General features: G+C 36.0%; 1 protein-coding gene across 1 annotated transcript in view; it reads left to right on the top strand.

The window, feature by feature from the left end:
* The window catches only part of Trhde (thyrotropin releasing hormone degrading enzyme), a 396,564-nt gene that overhangs the window by 346,332 nt on the left and 25,544 nt on the right, over positions 1-24,688 (top strand). Inside the window, exons 13-15 of the mRNA XM_052753383.1 lie at positions 5,329-5,476; positions 7,389-7,486; positions 9,182-9,289. Coding sequence (XP_052609343.1) covers positions 5,329-5,476; positions 7,389-7,486; positions 9,182-9,289 — 354 coding nt within the window. The remainder of the gene's footprint in view (positions 1-5,328; positions 5,477-7,388; positions 7,487-9,181; positions 9,290-24,688) is intronic.

The raw sequence follows: 24,688 nt of genomic DNA, 5'->3' as shown, positions 1-24,688 counted from the left end.
CCCTCTGTCAGATGTGGGGTTGGTGAAGATCTTTTCCCATTCTGTAGGCTGTCATTTTGTCCTATTGATTGTGTCTTTTGCCCTACAAAAGCTTCTCAGTTTCAAGGGGTCCCATTTATTAATTGTTGTTCTCAGTGTCTGTGATACTAGTGTTATATTTAGGAAGTAGTCTCCTGTGCCAATGCATTCAAGACTATTTCCTACTTTCTCTTCTATCAGGTTCACTGTAGCTGGTTTTATATTGAGGTTTTTGATCCACTTGGACTTGAGTTTTTTTGCATGGCGATAGATATGGATCTATTTGCAGTCTTCTATATGTTGACATCCAGTTATGCCAGCACCATTTGTTGAAGATGCTTTCTTTTTTCCATTGTACAGTTTTGGATTTTTTGTCAAAAATCATAGGTGTGTGAATTAATGTCAGGGTCTTCAGTTCAATTCCATTGGTCCACATGTTGGTTTTTATGCCAATACCAAGCTGTTTTTATTACTATAGCTCTATAATAGAGCTTGATGTCAGGGATGGTGATGCGTCAAGAGGTGGTTTTGTTGTACAGGATTCTTTTAGCTACCCAAGGTTTTTTGCTTTTCCAAATGAAGTTGAGTATTGTTCTTTCTGGGTCTGTGAAGAATTGTGTTTGGATTTTGATGGGGATTGCATTGAATCTGTAGATTGCTTTTGGCAAGATTGCCAGTTTTACTATGTTAATCCTTCCTATCCATGAGCGTGGGAGATCTTTCCATTTTCTGACATCTTCTTCAATTTCTGTCTTCAGAGACTTCAAGTTCTCATCATACAGGTCCTTCACTTGCTTAGTTAGAGTTACCCCAAGGTATTTTATATTATTTGTGGCTATTTAAAGGGTGATGTTTCTCTGATTTCTTTCTCAGCCCATTTATCATTTGTATATAGGAGAGCTACTGATTTTTTTGAGTTAATCTGGTATCCTGCCACATTACTGAAGATGTTTATCAGCTGTAGGAGTTCCCTGGTAGAATTTTTGGGGTCACTTATGTATACTATCATATCATCTGCAAATAGTGAAAGTTTGACTTCCTTTCCAATTTGTATCCCTTGATCTCCTTTTGCTGTCTTATTGCTCTAGCTAGAACTTCAAGTACTCTATTGAATAAATATGGAGAGAGCAGACAGCCATGTCTTTTTCCTAACTGTCATCATAGACCTTTTCTCCAGTGACTGATGGAAGCAGATGGAGAGATCCACAACCAAACACTAGACAGAGCTCCAGGAGTCCAATCAAAGAGAGAGAAGAAGGATTCTATGAGCAAGTGCATTGGGATCATGATGGGGAAACATGCAGGGATGATACAAACCCAACTAGAGCAACCTCATGAAAGTTGGATCAATGGCTGTGGAGCCTGCATGGGACTGGACTAGGCCCTCTGCATGGCAAGACAGTTGTGTAGCTTGATCTGCTTGGGAGGCCCCCTGGCGGTAGGATCAGAATCCATCTAGTGCATGAGTGGGCTTTGTGGAGCCCACTACCTACGATGGGACTCCTCTTGCAGCCTTGAGGAAGGGAAAGAATCTTGGACTTGCCTCTACTGAACGTTTCTCCCCATGGGCGGCCTTGCCTTATAGTGGGAGTGGGGGGTGGGTTGGGAGGCAGAGGCTGGTAGGTCGGGAGGAGAGAAGATGGGAATCTTTAGTGTGTAAAATGAATGAAAACATTTTCTTAATAAAAAAAGACATTAGTAAACACAATTACATGTGAAATATTCTGAAAAAGGGCTATTCTTTCATGTTGCCAGCAACACTTACCCCCAGTGATGTGAATTTAAGGAAAATGCATTTCAACATCAGGACCTTTGCTTGTTCCCTATGGTGTTGAACACTTCAGGCTATTGTGGTGCTCCGTTCACTGGAATCCACACTCTTCCTATATTGATTTTATTATCAGTAGTAGTAATTACCAACATCATTACCAGCCAATTACACAAACACATCTAAGCTAGGTAACCAACATTATCTCCCACTATTTGTCATTTTGTAATGAAACTGATCATCCCCTTGGACAATTAAGGGTAGCTGCATATTTTGACCTAGTAGATTTAAATGCAAGTATGTTGAATTATGTAGTAAGTAATTACTTACATATGTTGGTAGTGAGGGAAAATGAGGGTAATTTGAGTGTAATCTGTTTCATATTCTCTTTGAAAACTGCATTAGAGAAGGTTATCTGCTTTTAAAAAATAGATCCAAGAATGTTTGTGGATTGAATAAAATGGTACTTATTTTCCATTGGCAAAATAGATCTAGGATAGACTAGTGGATTTGCCATACAATTCTCTGGGGTTCCAGATGGATTTTATATATATATATATATATATATATATATATATATATATATATATATGTAATCACATTAACTCTGGCAGAAACTCACATTCGTACTCTGTTATTAGATCTTTGTCACATGGCTATGCCTAACTATCAGGAATTCAGTTTGTGATGTGTATAAAGAAGAAACAGAAAGCTGGGACTTAGCTGCATGGTAGCAATTTCTTCCATAAGGCCTCAAAACAGAGCTTGCTCTATTTCTTTATGTAATGATTATTTTCCTTGCCTTAGTGTTATGTGGGACATATACCAGGCTAGCCTGACTTTTCTTCCTCTGTCGCAGAATGCCAGATGTCTTTAAATACCTGGATCTGAGTCTTGCCTCTTAGACTTCCATATACTAGCAGCTGAAGAATGAAATATATATGAACTTTTTTGAAAACTTTTTCAAGTTTTCAAAGTTATAATTGTTTTTTAGCAGTTTAAGTTGTAGATTATATAAGTTAGAATTAAAGGACCAAAAATGCTATTTCTTAGTTTAGCTTTGTTATAGACAAAAAAATGGGAAATATTTACCTAATTTTACAGAAAACATTAATAGTAGAATCATATCTAAGTGCCTTTTCCCTTGCATGTCTATTTCTATATCATCATTTGTCATCATTTTTACAGGAATCATATTTGTCATAAGACATGTCAGGTCTATGACATCTCCAGCTGTAGGTAGTTGGCTCAGTTTCACAGTACCAGTCATGAGTTCCCTCCTACTGAGTGGGATGTCAATCCAACTAGACAGCTATTGGTTACCACCCAAACTAAAAGTATGTCTATTCCACCATTGTGGATTCTTTGCCAGCTCAGTCATTGTTTTGGTTCATGGAATTTACAGTTTAGTAGGACTGCTGACTATCCTTCTCCATTGGAAACTTGTATGTCCCATTGTGATACTGTGAGAACTAGTCCTTGGTCAGCAGTTCCAGCCTGAATACTTTAAGTCCTGTGCCAGAAATGTATGTTGTCTTCACCAAAGGCTCTTTCTTACCTTTAAGTTAAGGAAACCAGGGCAATGGCAACATTCTGCCTTGTTTGGGTAGTAGTCCTCTGACCAACAAGAACAGGGAAAATTTCTTTTGAAAATGATATTTAATTTAAATCATACCATGTTATTAAAATGATATTCTTCTTTAATTGCAACAAACCCATGAAAGCAAAATTTAGCTATTATTGAAAGAGAATCCCAGCTAAATGATAAATTTGCTTATTTACACCATCCTAGGTAATTTGGTGTTTTTTATACATGGAAATATAAAATGTGAACAATGTCACTTAAATGTGTTCTAAACCATCATTTGCTGAATGAAAAGGTCTCAAATTAGGGTTATTTACATTAGCTATGATTGATTGTGTATCATAGCTAAATCAAAATCTTTAGAATGACACACAGTGTTTTACGTCCTTTCAAGAAAAATTAAAGGGCAACATTCAGGATTGTTTTTTATTGCCAACAGTATAAACACAGCAGTAAGACAATATTCACCGATATTTACTGATAGCCTAATTTTACTAAGTATTATGAAAAAAATGTATAAATAAAAATGATAAACTTGCTTCCACCTTGACCACCTTCTATTGTGCACAAATAAAAAGATTTTTTACAAAAAAAAAATCCAGAAATCAAGAAAATACCAAAACAAAACAAAACAATGAGGGGCTACAGAGATGGCTCAATGGTTAAGAGCACTGGCTGCTCTTCCACAGGATCCTTGTTTAATTCCCAGCACCCACATGGTAGTTTACAACCATCTGTAACTTCAGTTCCAGAGAACCCAATGCCCTGTTCTAGCCTCTGTTGGCATCCTCCTCTTTAACCAAAAAGATTGATGCTGCAGTACCTGTCTGTTATCCCAGAATGTACCTCTGAGAGGAAAGGAGCAGAGGCAGGTTTGCTGCAAACTCATGGACCAACTGGCTTGGCATTTGCAGAGATGAGCAAGAGAGACCTGGTCTCAAACAAAGTAGAAGATGAGGACTGATGCTCAAAGGTGTCCCCTAACCTCCACATGTACACTGTGGCATGCACACACCTGCAATAACATAGCACACTCCAGTATGTGCAAACATACTGGCTGCTTTGGTATGTCACCTTGACACAAGCTAGAGTCATCAGAGCAAAGAGCCTCAGTTGAGGAAATGCCTCCTTGAGATCCAGCTGTAAGGCATTTTCTCATTTAATGGTCAATGGGAGAAGGGCCCAGCCTATGGTGGGTGATGCCATCCCTGGACTGGTGGTCCTGGGCTCTGTAAGAAGTGGGATGAGTGAACCATGGGAAACAAGCCAGTAAGCTGCACCCCTCCATGGCCTCTGCATCAGCTCCTGCCTCCAGGATCCTTCCCTCTTTGAGTTCCTGTCCTGATTCCTTCAGTGATGAACAGTAATGCTCAAGTGTAAGCCAAAGAAACCCTTTCCTCCCCACCTTGCTTTTTGGTCATGGTGTTTCATTGCAGCAATAGAAACCCTAAGACACACACATACACAACATATACAATTAAAAATGTTTATATTGGTATATAGCATACACATTTAAAACATATTGATATGACTTTAATTTAGTCATCCTTTAGATAACACTGTGAACTAAAAGTCATTACATAGAACTACAAACACCACCAGAAAGCATTCAATTACTTTCAATTACTTGGTATCCTTGGAGTTTCTGTCAAAGAAATACCTATTGGCTCAGTTAAATTTCCCTGGTTCTCTCCTTTGCAAAAACACATTCTCATGTGTTCATATTCTTATAAAATTCAAACTCTCTGCCTCTGTATAAATTAAGTGGCTCTGGCATCCTAACAAGCACTGTTTTTAAAAGTGAGTAATTTTATTTTCATATCACTGTGTGTCCTTTCTGCAGACTGTGATGAATCTTGCTTTCTGTCTTTTATTTGCATAAATAAAATCTTCATTTTTACATCATTGTGTATCTTTTCTGCATCTAATTAACATTAACTTTCTTTTGACTGTGCAGGGCAGGCTATTTGCCTCAGAATATTCCCCTGGAGATTATCAGATACCTGTCTGAGGAAAAGGATTTTCTTCCTTGGCATGCTGCCAGCCGAGCTCTTTATCCTCTGGATAAATTACTGGACCGCATGGAGAACTACAATGTCTTCAACGTAAAAATATATAATTTTTTCTTTCTAATTTTCAGAAGATAAACTATTTTCTCATCATACACTTGATGCAACTGAATTTGAATTATTTCATTTCCTCCTGCTAGTTTAGGCTGCTATTTTTGTCCTGATTTTCTGTGCAATACTGATGGCAGTTATTTGAAAAAAGAAATTTAACACAAGCTACCTTTTATTCTGGCCTAAAAGTGTCAATTAAGCTTAAGTGCTTGAGAATTTAAGAAAGAACGTACATGGCAAATCCATAAAGTTCAAACTTACTTCCTGAGAGCTAAAGGGCTCTGTGTTCACAAAGGACTTAACCTGAGTAGAGGGATCCCAGAAAACTTAACAGAATATAGATAGTTTCAGTAAAGAGTCCTAGTCATTATTTTTATCCAAAAGGGCATGGTGAATCCAATGCACCTCCTTAATTAACAAGGATAAGATCAACATTGAGGCCAAAGCCCATTCATAATTGGGTCCAAGGGGATACAGGGCAGCAAACAACAGATAATCCAGGCAGACAAGGAGCATGACACACATTCCAAAATGGTACCTGACCAGGTTTTTTAGGCTCAAATCCCAGGAAACCAAAATTGTACTACCAACAGCGCCTATTTGGATTCAACGATCATTTTGATTAATATCAGGATTAAGTACAGCTAATGAGCTTTTGATTCCTTGATTTCTTATCATGGTGACTTTAATGCCCTATACAGTTTTCTTTAGCTATTTTAAGAACCTGTACTGTGCTTTATGAAATTATTCTGTGCCTCATGACATAATGACTCTGCAAATTAACATACACAATCGAAATTATTCGAGGATGGATTGTCAGTGATTTGATATGTTTTTAGAACCATCTAGGTTGTCTGATGTTCACAGTTGCCTCCTTTTTTCTTACCCCAAGGCTTCATGAAAGTGACTGTCAATTTACTTTTTTTTAAATGAGAATAATCATGGCTTGGCTGTTCATTGTTGTTAGTTTTGCATAAGCCCTTAGCAACAGACAAGCAGAGAAATGTGTCATTTGAGTTAGGAGATAATGTTTGTCTGCTGGAGAAAGTCTAACAAAGAGATGCTGAACTATGAAACTCTTAAAAAGGCAAAATACATTCTTGTGTATGTTTATACTATTGAATAGTATATCATGTTAGATTCCTCTTATAGTAAAAGTTAAGAGACGTTCTTGCTGTAATTTTAGCACTTTCATTCCTTAGACAAAGTTCTAAGATTAACAGTAAAGTGTGGGAGAGTATATCTTACATTGGCATTGATATTTAAATGCATCATTAGTTGAATAGATTTTTAAATTTGTGATACTATATCACAGTATGTAAGTGTTATGTATGTCTTCTCTTCCACAATACTAGTCTGTTGACTGGGCCTGTATAATAGCTTTGCATTGAATCAAATGCACAAATATTAGATATTTCAGTGAAGAATATAGCTCAGAGATTGGAAATGCTTGCTGCTCTTCCAGAGGACCCCAGTTCAATTATTAGCACCTGTGTTCGGCAGATCATGATCAACCATAACTCCAGCTACAACAGATCAATTGTCCTTTTCTGGCTCCTATAGGTGCCTGTACATATGTGGCATCTACTCACATAGGCACACACAATTAGATGCTTATTTTTTTAATGTGTAGCTGCTTATGGTTACACATATGTATACATAAATCTCATCCTGAATAGTCCCCATTTCCCTCACTTTATTAAAATTTGTCGTGTAAAATATTTAGCACTGCAAATTATTCAGTTAGCAGAAGAGAATAATGTCTTCTATGTCTTAAATAGTAAATGGAATAAAAGTGTAAGAGAACATTACTCTGAATAACCCAGACTTAATTTTTAGATTGCCAAATTTGGGGAGATTAAACTGATTATCTTGTTTTCTCTCACTCTCCATGTAGGAGTATATTTTAAAACAAGTTGCAACAACGTATATCAAGCTCGGATGGCCAAAAAACAACTTCAATGGATCTCTCGTTCAAGCATCGTACCAACATGAGTACTGTTTTATTTTATTGTTCTCCTCTTTCCCCAGAGCTGTGCGAAAACACACTTCTAGTAGCACTCTGACTTTAGCAGCATGAGGCTGCCTTTCCCTCATTCTGCATTTTGCATTTCACTTTCCTGCGAGGACAGCAGCTGAGCAACCAAGTTCTTTTGCTGCCTGATCTTGAGAACAAAGCAGTTCATGACTGTATTTTAATTCAAGATCTGCCTGTGTTGTGATCTTGGGAGCAGAACCCCATGCCCTTGACTACAGGACTAGCTCCAGTAAAGACTTAGTGTGTTTATCTCCCATTCAGCCTAATTCATTTTCTTTACTCAGCAGTATAGGATTTCTGTATCTAAACGTATCTCTGCATTATTATTTTACTTATCTACCATATTATTTACTTCTCTCAATGCTATAACAAAATACTTGATAAAGGAAACAAAGTTTATTTTCATACAGTATATTTTGATCATGTTTTCTTCCTCCCCACTTTCCTACCTACCCAACTTCAAGTCCTTTCTCATCTGTCTCCAAAAAGCCAAATCAAAACAAAATGAAAAACAAGCAAATAAAACCCAATAAGACAAAAAAATAAAAATACCGAATGAAACAAAGTAAAAAGCCATAAAACAAAAAACAAAACAAAACAAAAAATGGAATCAGTATGATGACAGGCAAATATTCCTGGGCATGGGCTCGATCCTGGACTATGGTTTATATACTCAGTGACACTCGATTGGAGAAAATGGATTTTCCCTTCCTTAGGGGGTACCAATGGCAAAAGCTCTAGGGTTGGGATAAAATTGTGTGTTCACTTTCACTTCTCAGTGCTGGGATTTTGTGTGACTGGAAACTGTGAAGGTCTTATAAACAATGGAACAGCCTCTGTGAGCTCATATATGTTGTGGTACTCAGGGCTGGAGAGATGACTCAGAGGTTAAGAGCACTAGCTGCCCTTCTAGACATCCTGAGTTCAATTCCCCGCTACCACATGGTGGCTCACAACCATCTGTAATATTTTGGTACTCTTTAAAATTAGGGTTTACGCTGGGCGTGGTGGCATACCCTTTAATACCAGCACTTGGTAGGCAGAGGCAGATGGATCTCTGTGACTTCGAGGCCAGCCTGGTCTACAAAGTGAGCCCAGGATAGCCAGAGGCACACAGAGAAACACTATCTCGAAAAGCCAAAATAAATAAATAAATAAATAAATAAATAAATAAATAAATAAATAGGGTGCATTTTGATCCTTGGTTTATCAGGATACATTCCATATGACACAATGTATGATGGTGGGAGAGCGAGGTGGCTGATGGTGTTGTGTCCACAGTCCAGAAGCAAAGAGAGATGGAGCGACGAAATCCACTAGCATCTCCCTTTTCCCTGAGTAAGGTCTAGAGCCCTGCTAATGGAATGGTGCCATGTATATTCACAATGGGTCTTGCTTCTTCAGCAAAGTATCTCTGGAGCTACAGATATAGTCAGAGATATGTCTCCATGGTAATTCTAAATCCAGTTCAATTGACAATGGAGATAAACCATCATATCTGAGCTAGCATTCTCTGTGCCTCTCCTACATATCTATCATCTGTCTATATGCAACCATCCAATCACCCGTCCATTCACCCGAGTGAAACTCTATGACTGTCTCTTGAGAGTAACATTTCTTTTAATTTTTTTTCCCCTTCCGACAATGTGTAGAGAACTACGGAGAGAAGTGATAATGTTGGCATGCAGCTTCGGGAACAAGCACTGTCACCAGCAGGCATCAACGCTTATTTCAGATTGGATTTCCAGCAACAGGAACAGGTGAGTCAGAGCATGTCCTGTACTTCCCGTAGCATTTCATGATGTTTCCAATCGAGGTGGACACATTCCTCTCATCAGCCGGAGAAAAGCAAGACAAGAAAATTACACAGCGGCTCTTTGTCTCAGCTTCACCGTGTGTGAGGCGGCAGCCTGGGAGCAATACCACACTCATCCTGGGAAGGTTACCGCAGGTTTTAGGCTAACTTACCTTGTGTGTACCCTCATTCTTCATATATGGGAGGTGTCAGCATGTATTAAGTCTGGTAGCTTTCTTATAAGAAAAACAATTAAATTCAATTTAAACTCTTCAAGGTTTTCACAAAGGTTGAAACATTTATTCACAATTCTCAGGATATATTATCAACAAAGCAGCAGAACCAATTTTCAAGTGAAAAACAAAAAAACAAAAAGGTTACGATCAAGACCTTTGCTCTTTGGGTGCCACATGGCAGTGACCTTGAGCTTGTATCTTATCTTAGAATTTTATGATGCATAATTTTAATACAAAATGGATAATTAAAATGATTTAATAAAATATTTTTAAGAAAAAAGCCTTCTATTACATGCCATTTTAATGAGAATGATAGATATACCTATATATGTCTTATAGACTACACACACACATACACTCACAGCTTACAGATATAAAGACACTTCTTTGTATTTCTAGGAGTCTTAATTCTCCTGTTTTATTTATATATATATGTGTGTATATATAAAATATATATTATATCATCTATAAATACATTTTATGTACATATAAAGTTATATATGTACACACACATATATATATGTATATATATATGTATGTATGTATGTGTATATATATATATATATATATATATATATATATATATATATATATATATATGGTTGGTTCCATTTTTCTCTACTTTCTGTCTTCCATGATTATCTACAGTCTCATGGGAAGGGAAGAGGAGCTACCAGGCAATCTGCATAGAGGATGATGTTTTGTGAGTCACAAGAGGCTTATCTCTGATGTAGGTGGTGAGAGTGAAGACCTCACAGATAAACATATAGAACTACCGGCACTATTACTTGCTTTGGGGTGAAAAATTAATGATTGCCCCAGTAACAATTTCACATTTAAATTTAATGTCTCACTGAGTCCAAATCAAAGAATAGCAAGCCTCTTTAAAGGTAAGGTGATGAGGAAAATCCTTCACTGTAATGTTTAGTAATTTTTTAATGTTTCTCACTTTCTGTAACAGTTTCCCACTTGCCCTTTCAATGAATTGTTGCTGGTCCTATCCTGAGTTAAGGAGAAAAGAATTCTATCACCCAGGTGTCAATTGATCCATCATGTATTTAAGTCAATGACTAAATGTCATCTGTCTTTCCTAGGACTAAAGTGTCAGCATTTTTAAGATTTTCCCGATGTTAGCACTTATTATCCTTCGTGATAGGTCTTCTGAAAACTAGTATATTAGAACTGAAAACATTATAAGACCTCTTTCCCTGTTGTTACCACCTCTTTCAATTCTATAACATGCAATTAGAACACAATAATTCTTATCCATAATATAAAATGTAAAATTAGGACATGTGTCATATATACATAAGAGAGAAAAAAGATGAACAACAGTAATATTTAAAAATTACAACCTCTACTTACTTATCTTTTATTTTTGCATTGTTTCCTTTTGATACATTTATTTATTTATTAGCTACAAACTACAAACACATGCCCTTTCTTAGAGATGCTAATTTTTAATCTTTCAATGAACTTATTCATGTAAATATATTTTCTTACCATTTTATTACAATTTGGCTCACAACACTCTGTTATCATAATTTCCCAAAGAGCATTCAGGTTTAGCATCTATGTTTCAAAAGTATAATTATTAAAAAGGCTCTAATTTTAAAACGATTCATTTACTTTACACACTCTAATTAAGCAAGCCTTTGTGTAGGCTGGTAGCTGAAAAGCAAATACAGGAGGTGACCTCAAAATTAATAATGCCTAGTTCTAATAATAATATAGTGTGACTGTGGTGTTCTATAAATTTAGAGTTCAATTTTCTAAAAAAATATTGTGAGCACAGGAGATGGGGAGAGGAAGAGGTTCCTGCTTGGGAGAAGTTCTTTCTCTCCCCTGGGAAATGAGTAAGACTATGTTAGTGAGACTGGCTTGGACTAGAGGCAGCAGTGACTCAGGGCAGGGCCAGAGTGTAAGGCAGGAGGATGGGAGCCCAGGTGGCACATACAGGCTGCTAGCTAGTTTAACAAATACAGTATTTTTTTTCGCTTGCAAGCTTTTGTCATCTACTACTCCCATAATTCCCTTATAAATGAAAGTTTATGCATAATTTGTCAGCTCATTTTGGTTTGCTAGTCGTGCCTTTATTCATGGTAAAAGTGATTGAATTTATGCCAAACACTTTATGATTCTTTTGTTGCTTTTCTTCATTACTTTTATGTTCCCTGCTTTGCTTAAAATCGTATTGGGACCTGCAGTTTTGCTAAGTAGAACTTATTCTGTTTACTAAGGTTTGCTTAACCAGCTCTGGGATGCCCACCAGTGGTCTACTGAAGCAAGGATACATGATACCCACCCAGCTACTGTATGTGAAAAATCAGAGGTTTTAACTCGGTTCTTCATATGACAGCTTAGTAATAGAACACCACCACAAAGGATAGTTGATAGTTGGTGCTAAGTTTAACTTTCTTAATTTAACAATAAATTAAAGAGCAGGCTTGATTTACTTAGTCAGATTTATCACCCTCCCCCAACTCCTGCCTTTGTTTGATTGTTTAGCAGGAACCTTAAAAGGATTGATTTTTACAAGAAATTATCAAAGCGCGAAGCACTGGAAGCCACATGAATTAATACGGGAAATGTGTTGGAAGATGTATATTTATGATAAAAACACAAAGAACAATGAGTCAAGAAATACAAGTTTCGCAGATCTTAGGGGCGGCTGCAATGCTGTTCAGCATCTTGACACATTGGGCAGATGGGCAAATCAGATACATTAGAATTAGGAAAATGGAACAGATGTGAATGTTGGTGCACAAGGAGAGATAATGGAAACAAAAACTGCAGTCAGTAGCTGGAGATGATGGCAGCAGAGAGAAAAATCCAGGAGTTACAGTGGGTGATAAATTGAATGAGTCGACATTCTGATCCCTTTTAAAATATTCAAATGCTACAATGTATTGAATTGTAATGGTGATGTCATGCATAAAAATGGAGGGAGCTACAGTCAGGTCTTGTTAGGTTGCAATTTGCAGGCTAAGTTCAGCTGAGTGCCACAGTTTAGGAAGGAGACAAATTGCCCTGCATTCAGTAGAGAACAATACAAATGATAAAAAGATCTTGAAAATATGAACTAGGAGAGAGAGCTTGTGAGACCTGGAAATCTCACTTCTAAAAATAAAATAAAGAAAATAAGATAGAAAAGACCAGCTTTTTTGAAAATTAATATATAGAAAGCATAAACTGGGGCTGGAAAGTAGTGTCTCTCATTTGCTGATAATTGACAAGAAATTACCTAAGTTTCACTGAGACGGGTATAGAACATACCCTGATAGTGCAGATTAATTTCTGTTTGACATTCTAATCTCTGCAGTTGCACACAGTGGAGTTTGTACAGTTGGCCACATAGGGAGTTTAACTTTTTTCTAAGTAATACATTTAAACTGAAATTAAATGTGTCCCTATAGTAATGTATTATTTTTCAAATAGCATGAGGACACAACAGACACTTTATGCCCAAAGTGAGTGTAATGATGGTTAACATCGATATTGTTGAACTACACTGCTCATATGATATGAGCCAACCTAGTAAAACATGTCTGTAATACTTATTTGCTGATGTCTCCTTTCCAGTAGAGAATCATGAGGAATGCACAGATTAATTTTACATGTGAAAGTATTACTTAATAGATAACAGTATCCTTTTCCAACACATAAACTAGAGACTGACATCTTCACTCTACTTAAAAAGATACTTTAGGATGGGCCTGGGGAGATAGCTCTGTTGATAGGAGACTTTCCAGGCACATGAATTCCATTTGTAAAACCTTTATATGTGATAGCAAGCTTCCATAAGTCCAGTTCTGGAGAGGCAGAGGCAGGTGACTGCCTAGAAGTTGCTAGTCAACTACTCTAACCTACTCGGTGAGCTCCAGGATCAGTAAGAGACCTTGTCTCAAAAAACAAGGTGGAAAATTCCTGAAAAACATACTTCATGCTAATCTCTAGTTTCCATACACACACACACACACACACACACACACACACACACACACACACACACACACACACACTCACACTCACACACATGCATTTTTTACACATACATGAACAAGCATATTCTCACACACATTCTCTGAAACAAAACAGAACCCTCTACATAGTGAAGGTCTATTGAACTGAAATAATTTTGAAATTCCTTTGGAAACCAAAAAGTCAAATAGAGGAACCTCTCTTGAGTTTCATGAGTTTAATTTACAAACTTCACTGCTCATGTATTTATTCATGATGTCACTAATATATCATTAATGTTGGTCAAAAATATACATTTACCTTACTTTTAATGCTTGTTACATTTCAGAGACTGTCAAGTTTTGGGTATAATCTTACTATTTTAGTTTAATTTTACCCAAGGACAATGCAGGTCTTATAGAGGTTCTGAAGCTTGCCAAGAAGATTGAGTGGGGCTAGCTAGTCCTTCTAGCCTGATACTTACCCCTGCTACAATTGCTTCATTGTAGATAAAATTGACATACATAATTTGTCAGAAATGGTTTAAAATATTGAAAATTAAAACTGTATAATGTATGTTAAAAACTCCACGGTAAAAGTAACCCAAATGGTGCTCTGTGGGCATACGACAGTGGCTTGAAGCTTCAATAGGCATCAGCAACATCCAAGGACTTCAGTTTACTGAGCACCACATCTATATTTTGTGGTTAACTTGGTAGAGAGGGGTCTAGTGGTTTGTATTTATAACATCATCTCAGGTAACGGTAGCACAGCTGCTCTGGGAGACACACTTTGGGAACTGCTCATGTAAGCAAAGATAACTCTCTGAAGTAAAGGACGCTTGTGATCAAATTGAGGCCGTTCAGCTAGAAAACCTTGACAAATTTCCTTAGCTTTCTTTTCAGATAAGCAGCGATCAACTATCTGATCAACCACTCAGGTTAGAAGAGATCAATAAAAGAATGTCTATTTGCCTTCAGATACCCAAACTTCAGATGAAATTAAAAAACAAAACAAAACAAAAACAGTGAAAACCACAGCCTTTGTTCTAATGTGCCTCTGTGTGATGGTTAGTGTGAGTGATGGTAAATGGTGAAATTAACACATATTGGTGCCTTCAACATTAAGCTTACATTCTGTAAGTTTTGGATTTACACAAGGTGATAGAGGGAAAAAAAAACAGTATTATCAAAGCTATTCTAAATTAGGAAGAAGAGGACATTTATTCTTCTCCCCTTCTTTAAAACACACTGTCCATCTAGAACTCTAAGCAAATATTACCATTCCTTTAGTGTTCTTGATTATCAGTTTCCATTTATGATACATGGACCTCCAGAACCTTATTACTTCTTATATTGTAGACATGGGAACTTCTACCATATATCCTTGTATTTTGTTCCTTGATTCTTGCTTTTTATGAGAATATAAATGTGGAAGAACACAGGGCTCTTTGCACCATGGTCTCAATGAATCTGTTTTAAAAGACTTTGTATTATCTTACTCTAAAACATAGACTCTAACTTACAGTCCATGCTTTTTAGGTATTCTGGTTCTGCTCTTTCAAAAAAACTTTCTATTCTGTTAATCATATATTGTACCAAACGCTACATTGATAGACTTAAAATATTTTTGCAGCCAGAACTGCCTTTCAATGTTAGCTTAACAACATAACTGTTTGTAGAGGAGTGAAGAGAGCAGAGAGTTTATATATAGAATGAAAAGCACAGGGCTGCCCAGACCATCAGTGAACTGAGTTAAGGAATCACATTTTGACCCTGGTTTTATGCTGAACAAACCTGAGTTTTAGATAACTTCTCAGGATCTCAACTATGCTTCTGAAGTGAAGTTAGCCAAAGACTCCAGTGGTTAAATCAAATTTTCATGCCTAGTGTGTGTGAATATAAACCATATACTTTTCCTACACTAGTCCAGTTGTGGTACTCTCTTGATCATTTAATACAAGGGCAGATGTTGCTCCATTCAGTAAATATAGATTGAGCAGCTCCTATTTTCTGGGTACTGTGTTAAACACTTGGAATGGAGCAGTTTTCATTGGTTTCATGCTAGATACTGTCACTTGGTATATGTTGATAATGCACTGTCCTACATTATGAGCCATAGAGTCTAATAGTGTGGTATCTTACTTTTCAATTGCTACAACCAAACTCTATGACCAAGGCCACTTATAAAAGAAAGCAGTTAAGTTGGGGCTCACTGTTCTAGAGGGTTAGAGTACATGACCATGACCATCATGGTAGGAAGCATGGCATAGGAAGGTAGACATAGCGCTGGGGTCGTAGCTGAGAACTTACATCTTGATCCATAAGTATGAGGCAGAGACAGCTAAATGGGAATGGTATAGGCTTTTCAAAATGCAAAACCCACCCTTAGTGACACACCTCCTCCAACAAGGCCAACCCTCCTTTCCAGAAAATTCTACCAAATGGGGACCAAGTATTCAAATATTTGAACCTATGGGGGCCATTCTCATTCAAACCACTACAAGTGGAAGGCGCAAAGCTACACAGAGAAACCCTGTCTCAAAAAAACCAAAAAAAAAAAAAAAAAAAAAAACAGTTGCATAAAAGTAAAAATGAAACTCAAGCAAGTGCTACCAATGAGCGATACACGATCTGTAATAGTCAAAATATTATTGTATAGGAATATAATCAGTGCAAGGATTGATTATATCAAAATAAAATTTAAAATGTGCTGAAAGCCAGTAGTAGAAGATGAAAGAGGTAGAGATTTTTGAACATTATTGAGGAAGGAAGAGTGACAGAATTTCATAACTGAATTTTTGAATAGAAGAAATTCAGGGAATACCATTAAAATAATTCCATAAGCTCCAGCTTTGTGCCCACATGTCCTCTAAAATATGTTTAAGATCTCTCACAATTTCTATCAAACAAATCTTTAAATAAATTCAGGGATTTAACTCACAGTATATTGCTAACATGCATTTCAAAACATGATCTAGACTTTCCAACTGCAGCCAGTGGAATCTAAAAATCATAGTTTAGTTGTGCTTATTATTAAACATTTAGTGATATGATTGCTTTATTTTTGGTATAATATGTTTATTCTTTGGAAAATTTACAAAATGTATTTTGATCATACTCAGTCTCCCAGATCCATCCCATTTCCTCTACATTCTCTCCTAACTTCATGTCCTCTTCATTTTTTTTCAAACAGCACTCTATATCTAACTTGTACTGCTCATATACTAATGGGAGGGAGGCCATTTCTCTAGAGATAGATAGCAAACCTAGCAGAAGCCATGACCCTGAATAAAACTATCTTTCCTTCAGCAATCACCAGTTGGTTGTCAATAGCTCTTCAGTTAGTGATGGGGATTCATGTGCCTTTTCCCATTCCATGTTAGAAGGTTGACTCCCTTGTATAGGCAACCACAGCTACTGTGAGTTCATGACTAAAATATTCATGTTATGTTCAGATGACACTGTTTTATTCTTTCCCAGACATTTGGATCTTAAAAATATTTCTGCCTCTTCAAGATTACCCCTGAATCAGTCAATCAATCAATCAATCAATCAATCAATCAATCAATCAATCTCTTGCCCTCCCCCACCCTTGTATGTGTATATATGTGTGCAATAGATGTCTTATTTGACTGAGTACTCCATTGACATTTATTCTCTGCACTTTCACCAGTTGTGAGTTTCTATGTTAACCACAGTCCACTGTCCAAATAAACTTCTCTGATGAGGTTTGAGATATGCACTAATCTCTGGGTATAGAGATACAAATTTAGAAGGCAGTTTTGTACTATATTTATTTAGCAAAACACTGTCCTGGGGCTTAAGAGATCCCACCCATGAGTTCTTGGACACACAAGTGCATCCTCCTATAGAGAAGGCCTTAAAGATAATCAGAATCTGCTGGTTACCCCTTAATATTTATGGCACTATTGCACTTATGGGAATGTCCATAAGTCCAGTCATGACTGTAGTTCTCAGTATTCATACATGAGTAAGACTGTGGATGACTTTTCCCTACTGCAGCCTGTATAGCAGCTCCCAATATGATTAAACATGGCCATCAGGGAGAAAGCATGCTGATCATCTTGATCTCCCCACGTCCGATGGCCAAAGAATGTGGTGTCTTCAGCAACAGTGTCTTGTATTGGAGGGCAACGCAGAGCAATGGCAATGGTCTGTATTGTTTTGGAAATCTTCAGGATACCTCAGACCAAGAAATTGAGGGATATGCTGGATATACATTGGGTTTCTTAGGAGTCACTGATGCCGTGTCATTCTTCCCTCTTCTCCAGGCTTCTAATAAAATTCTAATATAATGTGATTCAGAGATCTTTCTATGAGTTATCCTATGATACTTTTCTGCTGTGTGTGTGTGTGTGTGTGTATGTGTGTGTGTGTGTATGTGTGTGTGTGTGGTGTATGTGTGTGTGTATACAACATAAACACATACTTATTTGCATACACGTGAACATTTTTTTTTAAAAATAATAAGCATATGAGAATAGAAAGTGTTTCCTTGAAGCAATGTGAAGGAATTTTTAATAATATTCCCAAATATTATGGCAAATATCACAATTATCAGTCAACAAACAAATTATCTGATAACTTGAGCCTTACTTTATATTTTATGAATACAAATAATAAGAATCTATAATCATATTTCACAAATATCATCACCAATATTTAAGATTCTCTTTACCATTGCAGTGGCATGCACCTTTGGAAGATGAAATACAGGTGAGAATTATTTTTCTCTAGATGGTAGAAGAAATAGAAACACTTTTATGAAAGGAAAATGCAGTATTTTGGAACTTGACTCATGTGACATAATTCACAAGTCCCTTTAGTCCTTAGGTATGAGTATATCACTTTGAAGACTGCTGAGTTATTGTATAGTAGAAACTCAAAGAATGAGAAATGAAAAAGATTGTCTAAACATAAAGTACACACAATAGAGAGCTGATCAAGATCAGTAATTGATATATCATAACATTGAGCAGCTGGGTTTGACTGTGGTTGGAACAGGGCCCTTGAAACTTAATGTTTATTAGATTCTCTAAATTAGCATTATTTTTCTACCTATGTCTATGAAAGTTATTTCTTTTCATGTTATAAATTCATTTCACTAAAAATCTAAAGCCTTACCTACCTAAGATACAGATATGTCTCTAGATAAACATATATAAAATAGCATATCTTCTAAAAATTGATTCCTTGAAGATATGCATATAGACATCTATGGAAACCTTATATGATTCTTAATTTCATTTTTATTCATTTTCCTTTAAAATATAAAACTACTTGTGCTCTGTTTTATATTACAGGGTACACAATTCATATATTAATTTTAAAGTTATTGCAATTTTCTTACTTGTATTTAAGCATTTACTTAGAATAATAACTTAGTAATTAGTTAATAGTGTTTCATAAGTCAAGATATGTATCTTTTTACTTCCTAATGAACTCTATACATTTATTTTTCATCAGAATATTAGAGAATATTTGCTTTGATTATTTCTAAGGTGTTAAGGATGATAATTTAAGAGTGGTAATATTCTCACTGAATTATGTTCAGTATCTTAGAACTGAGCTGTATTTTAGTCACTCAGATTTACTTATGTGTGAAGCAGGTCAATATCCTGTATGAAGCCTTCTCTGGTTAGTCTGTGCTTCATACCTTGTATACTATGGGACACATCTCACAGAGAGCTGTGTGCAACTCGTAGAGAGCTGTGTGGGTGCCTCCTGACTTACCCTGCTAATGAAAATCACACTTGATACATGGCTCTTTACAGATGTTTTGATTCAAGTTGAGGTAATTTGGAAACTATGTTGAAGAACACACTAGCCTATTTGGGATGCAGATTTAAAAACACTTTCCATTAACATTCTCCAGAAGAAAACTTTGGTATATATATTTTTTCCCACATGAACTATATGACTAATGAAAAACAAAAGGGTGGTTTCCCTTCCCTCTTCTCTCACCTTTCTCCTCTGGGATTCACCACTTCCATAACAGTGGCTAGTCATACTTTGAAGGGTTGCCTGCAAAATGGAGACAAAATGTCTTAGAATTTGGCCATTGTTGCCTTAATTCAGGATGTGTTAGGAATCCTCTGGCCATCACAATCATCATTAAAATCCTGCTCTTTGTGGACATCTCATCATCAATTCTTCCATTGTTTTAAAGGCTAAAAAGCACAATCATTATTCTACTTCATCCTTCTTTGTGACAGCTGTGATATTATAGGGCTGTGGCTCTCAACCTGTAGGTTGTGACCCCTTTGGAGGGTAGAATGACTCTTTCACAGGGGTCATCTAAGACCATCAGAACACATAGATATTTACAATAAGCTTCATAACAATAGCAAGATTACTATAATGAAATTGCAATGCAAATAATTTTATGTGGCACAGTCATATCTGTTGGGAATAGCAGAAGTCATAAAACCAGGACAGCTGCTTGACAAAGATCCAGCAGGCTGAGCCACATGATGGCTCCCATGCCACCTTTGGTTTTTGTTTCCACCTGTTACATACTTGGGGCACTTTTAATATTTGTACAATTTGTAGATATTGGATTGATGGAAAATTCCTTATGAATCATTTATGCCTTCTCCCAGGAATGCTGTTTCTAAGCTTACCCAGGAAAGTCCCAAACATACTATTCCTCCCACTTTTAGGGAGATATCTTTATCTTACAAGGCTCCTCCCATGTACATTCAGACAATTAAGTGGCATACAACTCTGCCCTACATAGAGACATATTAATGAGCAAAGTACGGAGTGGAAAGATGATAAAAGTATGCGGTGTTAGGACCTCCCTCTCTTAGAAATTAGCTCATGTAGAGCCACTATAATGTCATATGACCAAGTAACAATAGAATGCCAATATTAGACAAATAGACAAATTCTATAAAGATATAAATGTGAACATTGATTGTATTATGCCAGAATTTGGATGATAGCTGCAGCATATTTAGCCTGAGGATTTTTCCTGGGCATTCTGACCACTAATAGTTAATAATACACTGCTTGGGACATGGTAAAATGCCCAGGGTGGTTGAAGATTTTTGTTTTGGTCTAGTGTCCTTGAAGTAACCAGAGCTACCAGCCTGAGAACAGGTTGTCATATGCCTCTAGAGTCTCAAAAATTGGATTATGGGTTTAGTGAGTAAGAATTATAACTCTGTTTATTAATGATGTCAAAACTTGAGGGAAAATGATTAGAAATGATAACTTTGTTCTGTCATAGTTTATTAATGATGAGTAAAAGATGAGCAAAAGGAAGTGAAACACATGTCCAAAACCAAAAATGATATGATCTATATTTTGGAACATCACAAATGTATCCCTGCTTACTAAATTCTGTCTAAATATAGAAACACTCTGGCTACTAGTCAGTCAGTTTGCAAGATTCTCTTGACCACAATGGCCTGGCTCACTTCCTTCCCCAGCTGACGCCTTACACCCTCTGCAGGACCCATCCACTGCCGGGGATGGCTTCCGGCATTTATGGATGGGAGGTTCACCATAACACAAGGAACTGTATTAAAGGGTTGCAGCATTGGGAAAGTTGAGAGCTATTATCATAGAGTCAGGTTCCCAGGTCTACATATGAGTAATGGGAATATGTTTAATAGTTTAATGTTTAGCTTTCATCTGTGTTTCTAAAATATAACATTTTTGCATGTTTTCTATAGTTATAGACCTACCTATTTAACCAGGAATATTTGAAACTATTGTAGTGCTTGATTCAGATATAAAATAAATTCTGAGTCTCTGCTGTGTCCTAGACATCATGTTTAAAAGGCTCTAGAGATCAATAATGCAGAGGATAACATAGTCCCGACCTTACCATACATGTTAACCACAGGTCACACAAATAATGTCTGATTTTCAACAGAAGGTGAAGAAGAAAGAACCAGGTGTGGTGTTGGTGAGGGTGACTCTAGTGGTGATCTTCAGCTGATCCCATAGCCACAAAAAAGATTTATGTTAATGAGCTCCTGGAGAAAAAGTTAACTGTAAACTAAGATGTGTTAAAAAAAAAAAAGTTTTCCTCATCAGTATATCTTTCCTCAAGATTAGATTCTTGGGTATCTCTGAAAGTTTAGCTAATTGAGCAGAATCAGCTGACATGAAAACATCCTTTAAAAGTTTTGCAAGGTTTTTCTCCCCATTTAATCTGCTTGTTTGGGTTTTATTTGCTGAGTGAGCAGAAGTCTTAGGTAGTTGATTATGCACCTTCATCAAGGCTTTAGTGGACCATGTTCTTAGAACAGAGTGTATTACCAAAAAAGGACTCTAGAGAAGCTATGCAGGGGAAAGAGAAATAATGCACAGGATGTAGTAGGAATGCTGCTATAAACTCCTTTCGTTGGGCTGGGAATCTTGGCTAGTATCTAATCCCTATCAGAGCATTTGTAGACACATAGGTCTTCATGTAGTGGGAGTTCATAAAACTGGGAAGAGAGATTTGTAAGTCTCCCTTTCCATCTCTGGGATCACAATGAAATTCCACCCTTTCTTCTTCCATGATGGGGAATTTAATACATTTATTAATTATTAATTTATTAATTATTGCTATCACTAACTACATTGAGTTTATAGTTCCATTCTTTTTTATAGTCAGTCTTAAATTTATTCTGAATGTGTTAATTACTGGTTTTATATTCTATTTTAAATGTAGAAATAATGGTGCACTTATTTTTTTCTAACAAGGGGCTTTTTCTTGATGTTTCACTTTAAAAATATATTGCTAACCATGTAGCAAGGCAAATACTAAATACTATTTCTTCAAGGTATTTTAATTTTTACAGAAGTGTGCTTGTTGAAGGTGGCCATTTAGTTTAATTTTTTCCTTTACACTGTAATTGGCTTTTCCTCCATTTCTGCCAATACTAATTTTCTTTTTGTGCTAGTATTGTTTGCCTAATATTACACTGATGTCAGGTACAATACTATGAATTCTCATGTCATTTATCAAAATTTGCCTATTGATTAATTATATAATGGTTTTATTTAAGCAGCCTGTTTATAAAAAAGTAAATGCAAAATGAATAAAGACCTATACAGACAATTGAACAAGCTATCCTTATTGACCTCATAATAGAAGTCATTATTATTTACCAAGTCAAACTTGAATAGCCAATGCAAATATGTGTAATTAGTTTCCTAAGCATTCTTACTCAAGTAAGTAGATTATACATATAGATGCAAATATATTGATTAGGATCATTGCAATGATTGTTGACCATAATCAAGATTTCTTACACACTTTATGCCAACAATACAAGCACTTCTATGATTACTAAGGATAGTTATTTAGCACCACCACTTTTTTTTAACTTTTCCCCTTGTGAATAAAGCCTATAATTCATTGAAGATATAAAATTCACTCTATGTCAGAAGAAATACATGAAAATAATTCACATTAGCCTCTTAAGACAGTGTAGCATTTGTGTAATATCACAATTATGACCAAATTAGATATTGAAAATTATTTTAAGCATATCTTAAGATATGTGAAAAGTAAAAAAAAACTTTAGTGCCTTTTTGCTCCCTAGTAACAACATAAGAATTAAAGGCATGTACACATACAGCCATGTGTTAATTGAAAAATTACCTCTAAAGAAAGATGGTCTTCCAATTCCAAACCTAATTTGTAAATATAGTCTTATGAGAAATAAGGTCTTTGCTGAGATAATAGAGTTAAAGATGGCATACTCCTGTAATCAGATAGAATCTTCATCTAATGATGAGCATTCTTTTTTTTAAGATTTATTTATTTATTTAATGTCTATGCATGTACAACCTTATGCCAGAGAGGGAATCAGATCCCACTATAGGTGGCTGTGAGCTACCATGTGGTTGCTGGGAATTGAACTCAGGACCTCTGGAAGAGCAGCCAGTACTCTTAACCACTGAGCCATCTCTCCAGCCCCAAGCATTCTTATAAGACAGGGAGAAGAAGGCACAAGATGAAGGAGTTGAGTTGTATAAAAGCAGAGATAGAGACTGCAGTAACTCTATAATGAAGAGATAAGGGCTTTTGGGCATCACCAATGCAGGAGAGAAACATGGGGTTGATTTATCTTTAAAATTTCCAGAAAGACCCAACCATATTCTTTCAGACTTTTGCATCAAGCTAATGTGAAAAGCTTCATGTAAGTTGTCATAGTTAAAACCCCAGGAAACTAATGTTTTCTATTTTATGATTAACACTTGCTTTAAATTTAACAACGCTGTAGTAATGTACAAAGGAGATAGTGTGAATCAAACTTTTAACTTCATTTTTATCCTTCTTAAAATTTTCATGAGTATGCAGAACAAAATAGAAAGGCCGTTCCTCCATGTCACTCACAAAAGTCATGCAAATATGTAGAATCACCAGCTATAATATGATGTTTCATTGTGTATATTAAAAAAAATCACAGGAGTGCTCAGTAGTGTGCATAGAATAATGTATGGAAATTTCCATAAAAATCGTTTCAATGTCCCCACAGATTCATTTTCAGAATTCTTTCACTTGTATATGTTTAGGTATATTATAAAACTAAATAGAAAAATATTGGTTAGTGCTATTTAATTTTCAAATATAAACAAGCACCTTTTTATTTTGTCCTGAAATATGGAGCATAGCTACTCAATGTACTTGCTGTTTACTTATTTTTTCAAAAGCATGGAGCGCTATAACTGGGACCTGACAAGGACATTTGTACATAGAAAAATTGGCATTTCCTTTATTCTACAAAATAATGAACTTGTGTGTTTTCCTCAGTTACAGCACTCCAAAGCATAGTGTACTTTTTAACATAATGTGTAGTATTTTTAATCCATTCATGCTGGTCTCCTTTTCTCAAGAAGTCAGGTTCTTTGTTTTTGGTAATTTTATATTCTTCAATTTGAACTAGATTTTTATGACTATTTTGAATGAGTACCCTTTATCAGATGTCATGACCTATCTTCCTTTGAATATATGCACATATGAGATTTAACAGAAATTTTGCAGATTTTCCACATGAAAAGAGAATAGGAAGGCCTAATATATTATATTACTAAATTACATATATATATATATACATAATATATATATGTAATTTAGTAATATAATTTCAAATTTAGTCGGTAATTTCAGATTTGCTATATATAAGAATTGTTTCA

The sequence above is a fragment of the Peromyscus californicus genome, unplaced genomic scaffold (genome assembly GCF_007827085.1).
Source record: "Peromyscus californicus insignis strain IS unplaced genomic scaffold, ASM782708v3 Scaffold_24__1_contigs__length_46423439, whole genome shotgun sequence".
In the NCBI taxonomy this organism is placed as follows: Eukaryota; Metazoa; Chordata; class Mammalia; order Rodentia; family Cricetidae; genus Peromyscus; species Peromyscus californicus.
The sequence above is the reverse complement of the archived record's forward strand: the minus strand, read 5'-3'. Positions and strand labels throughout refer to the sequence as shown.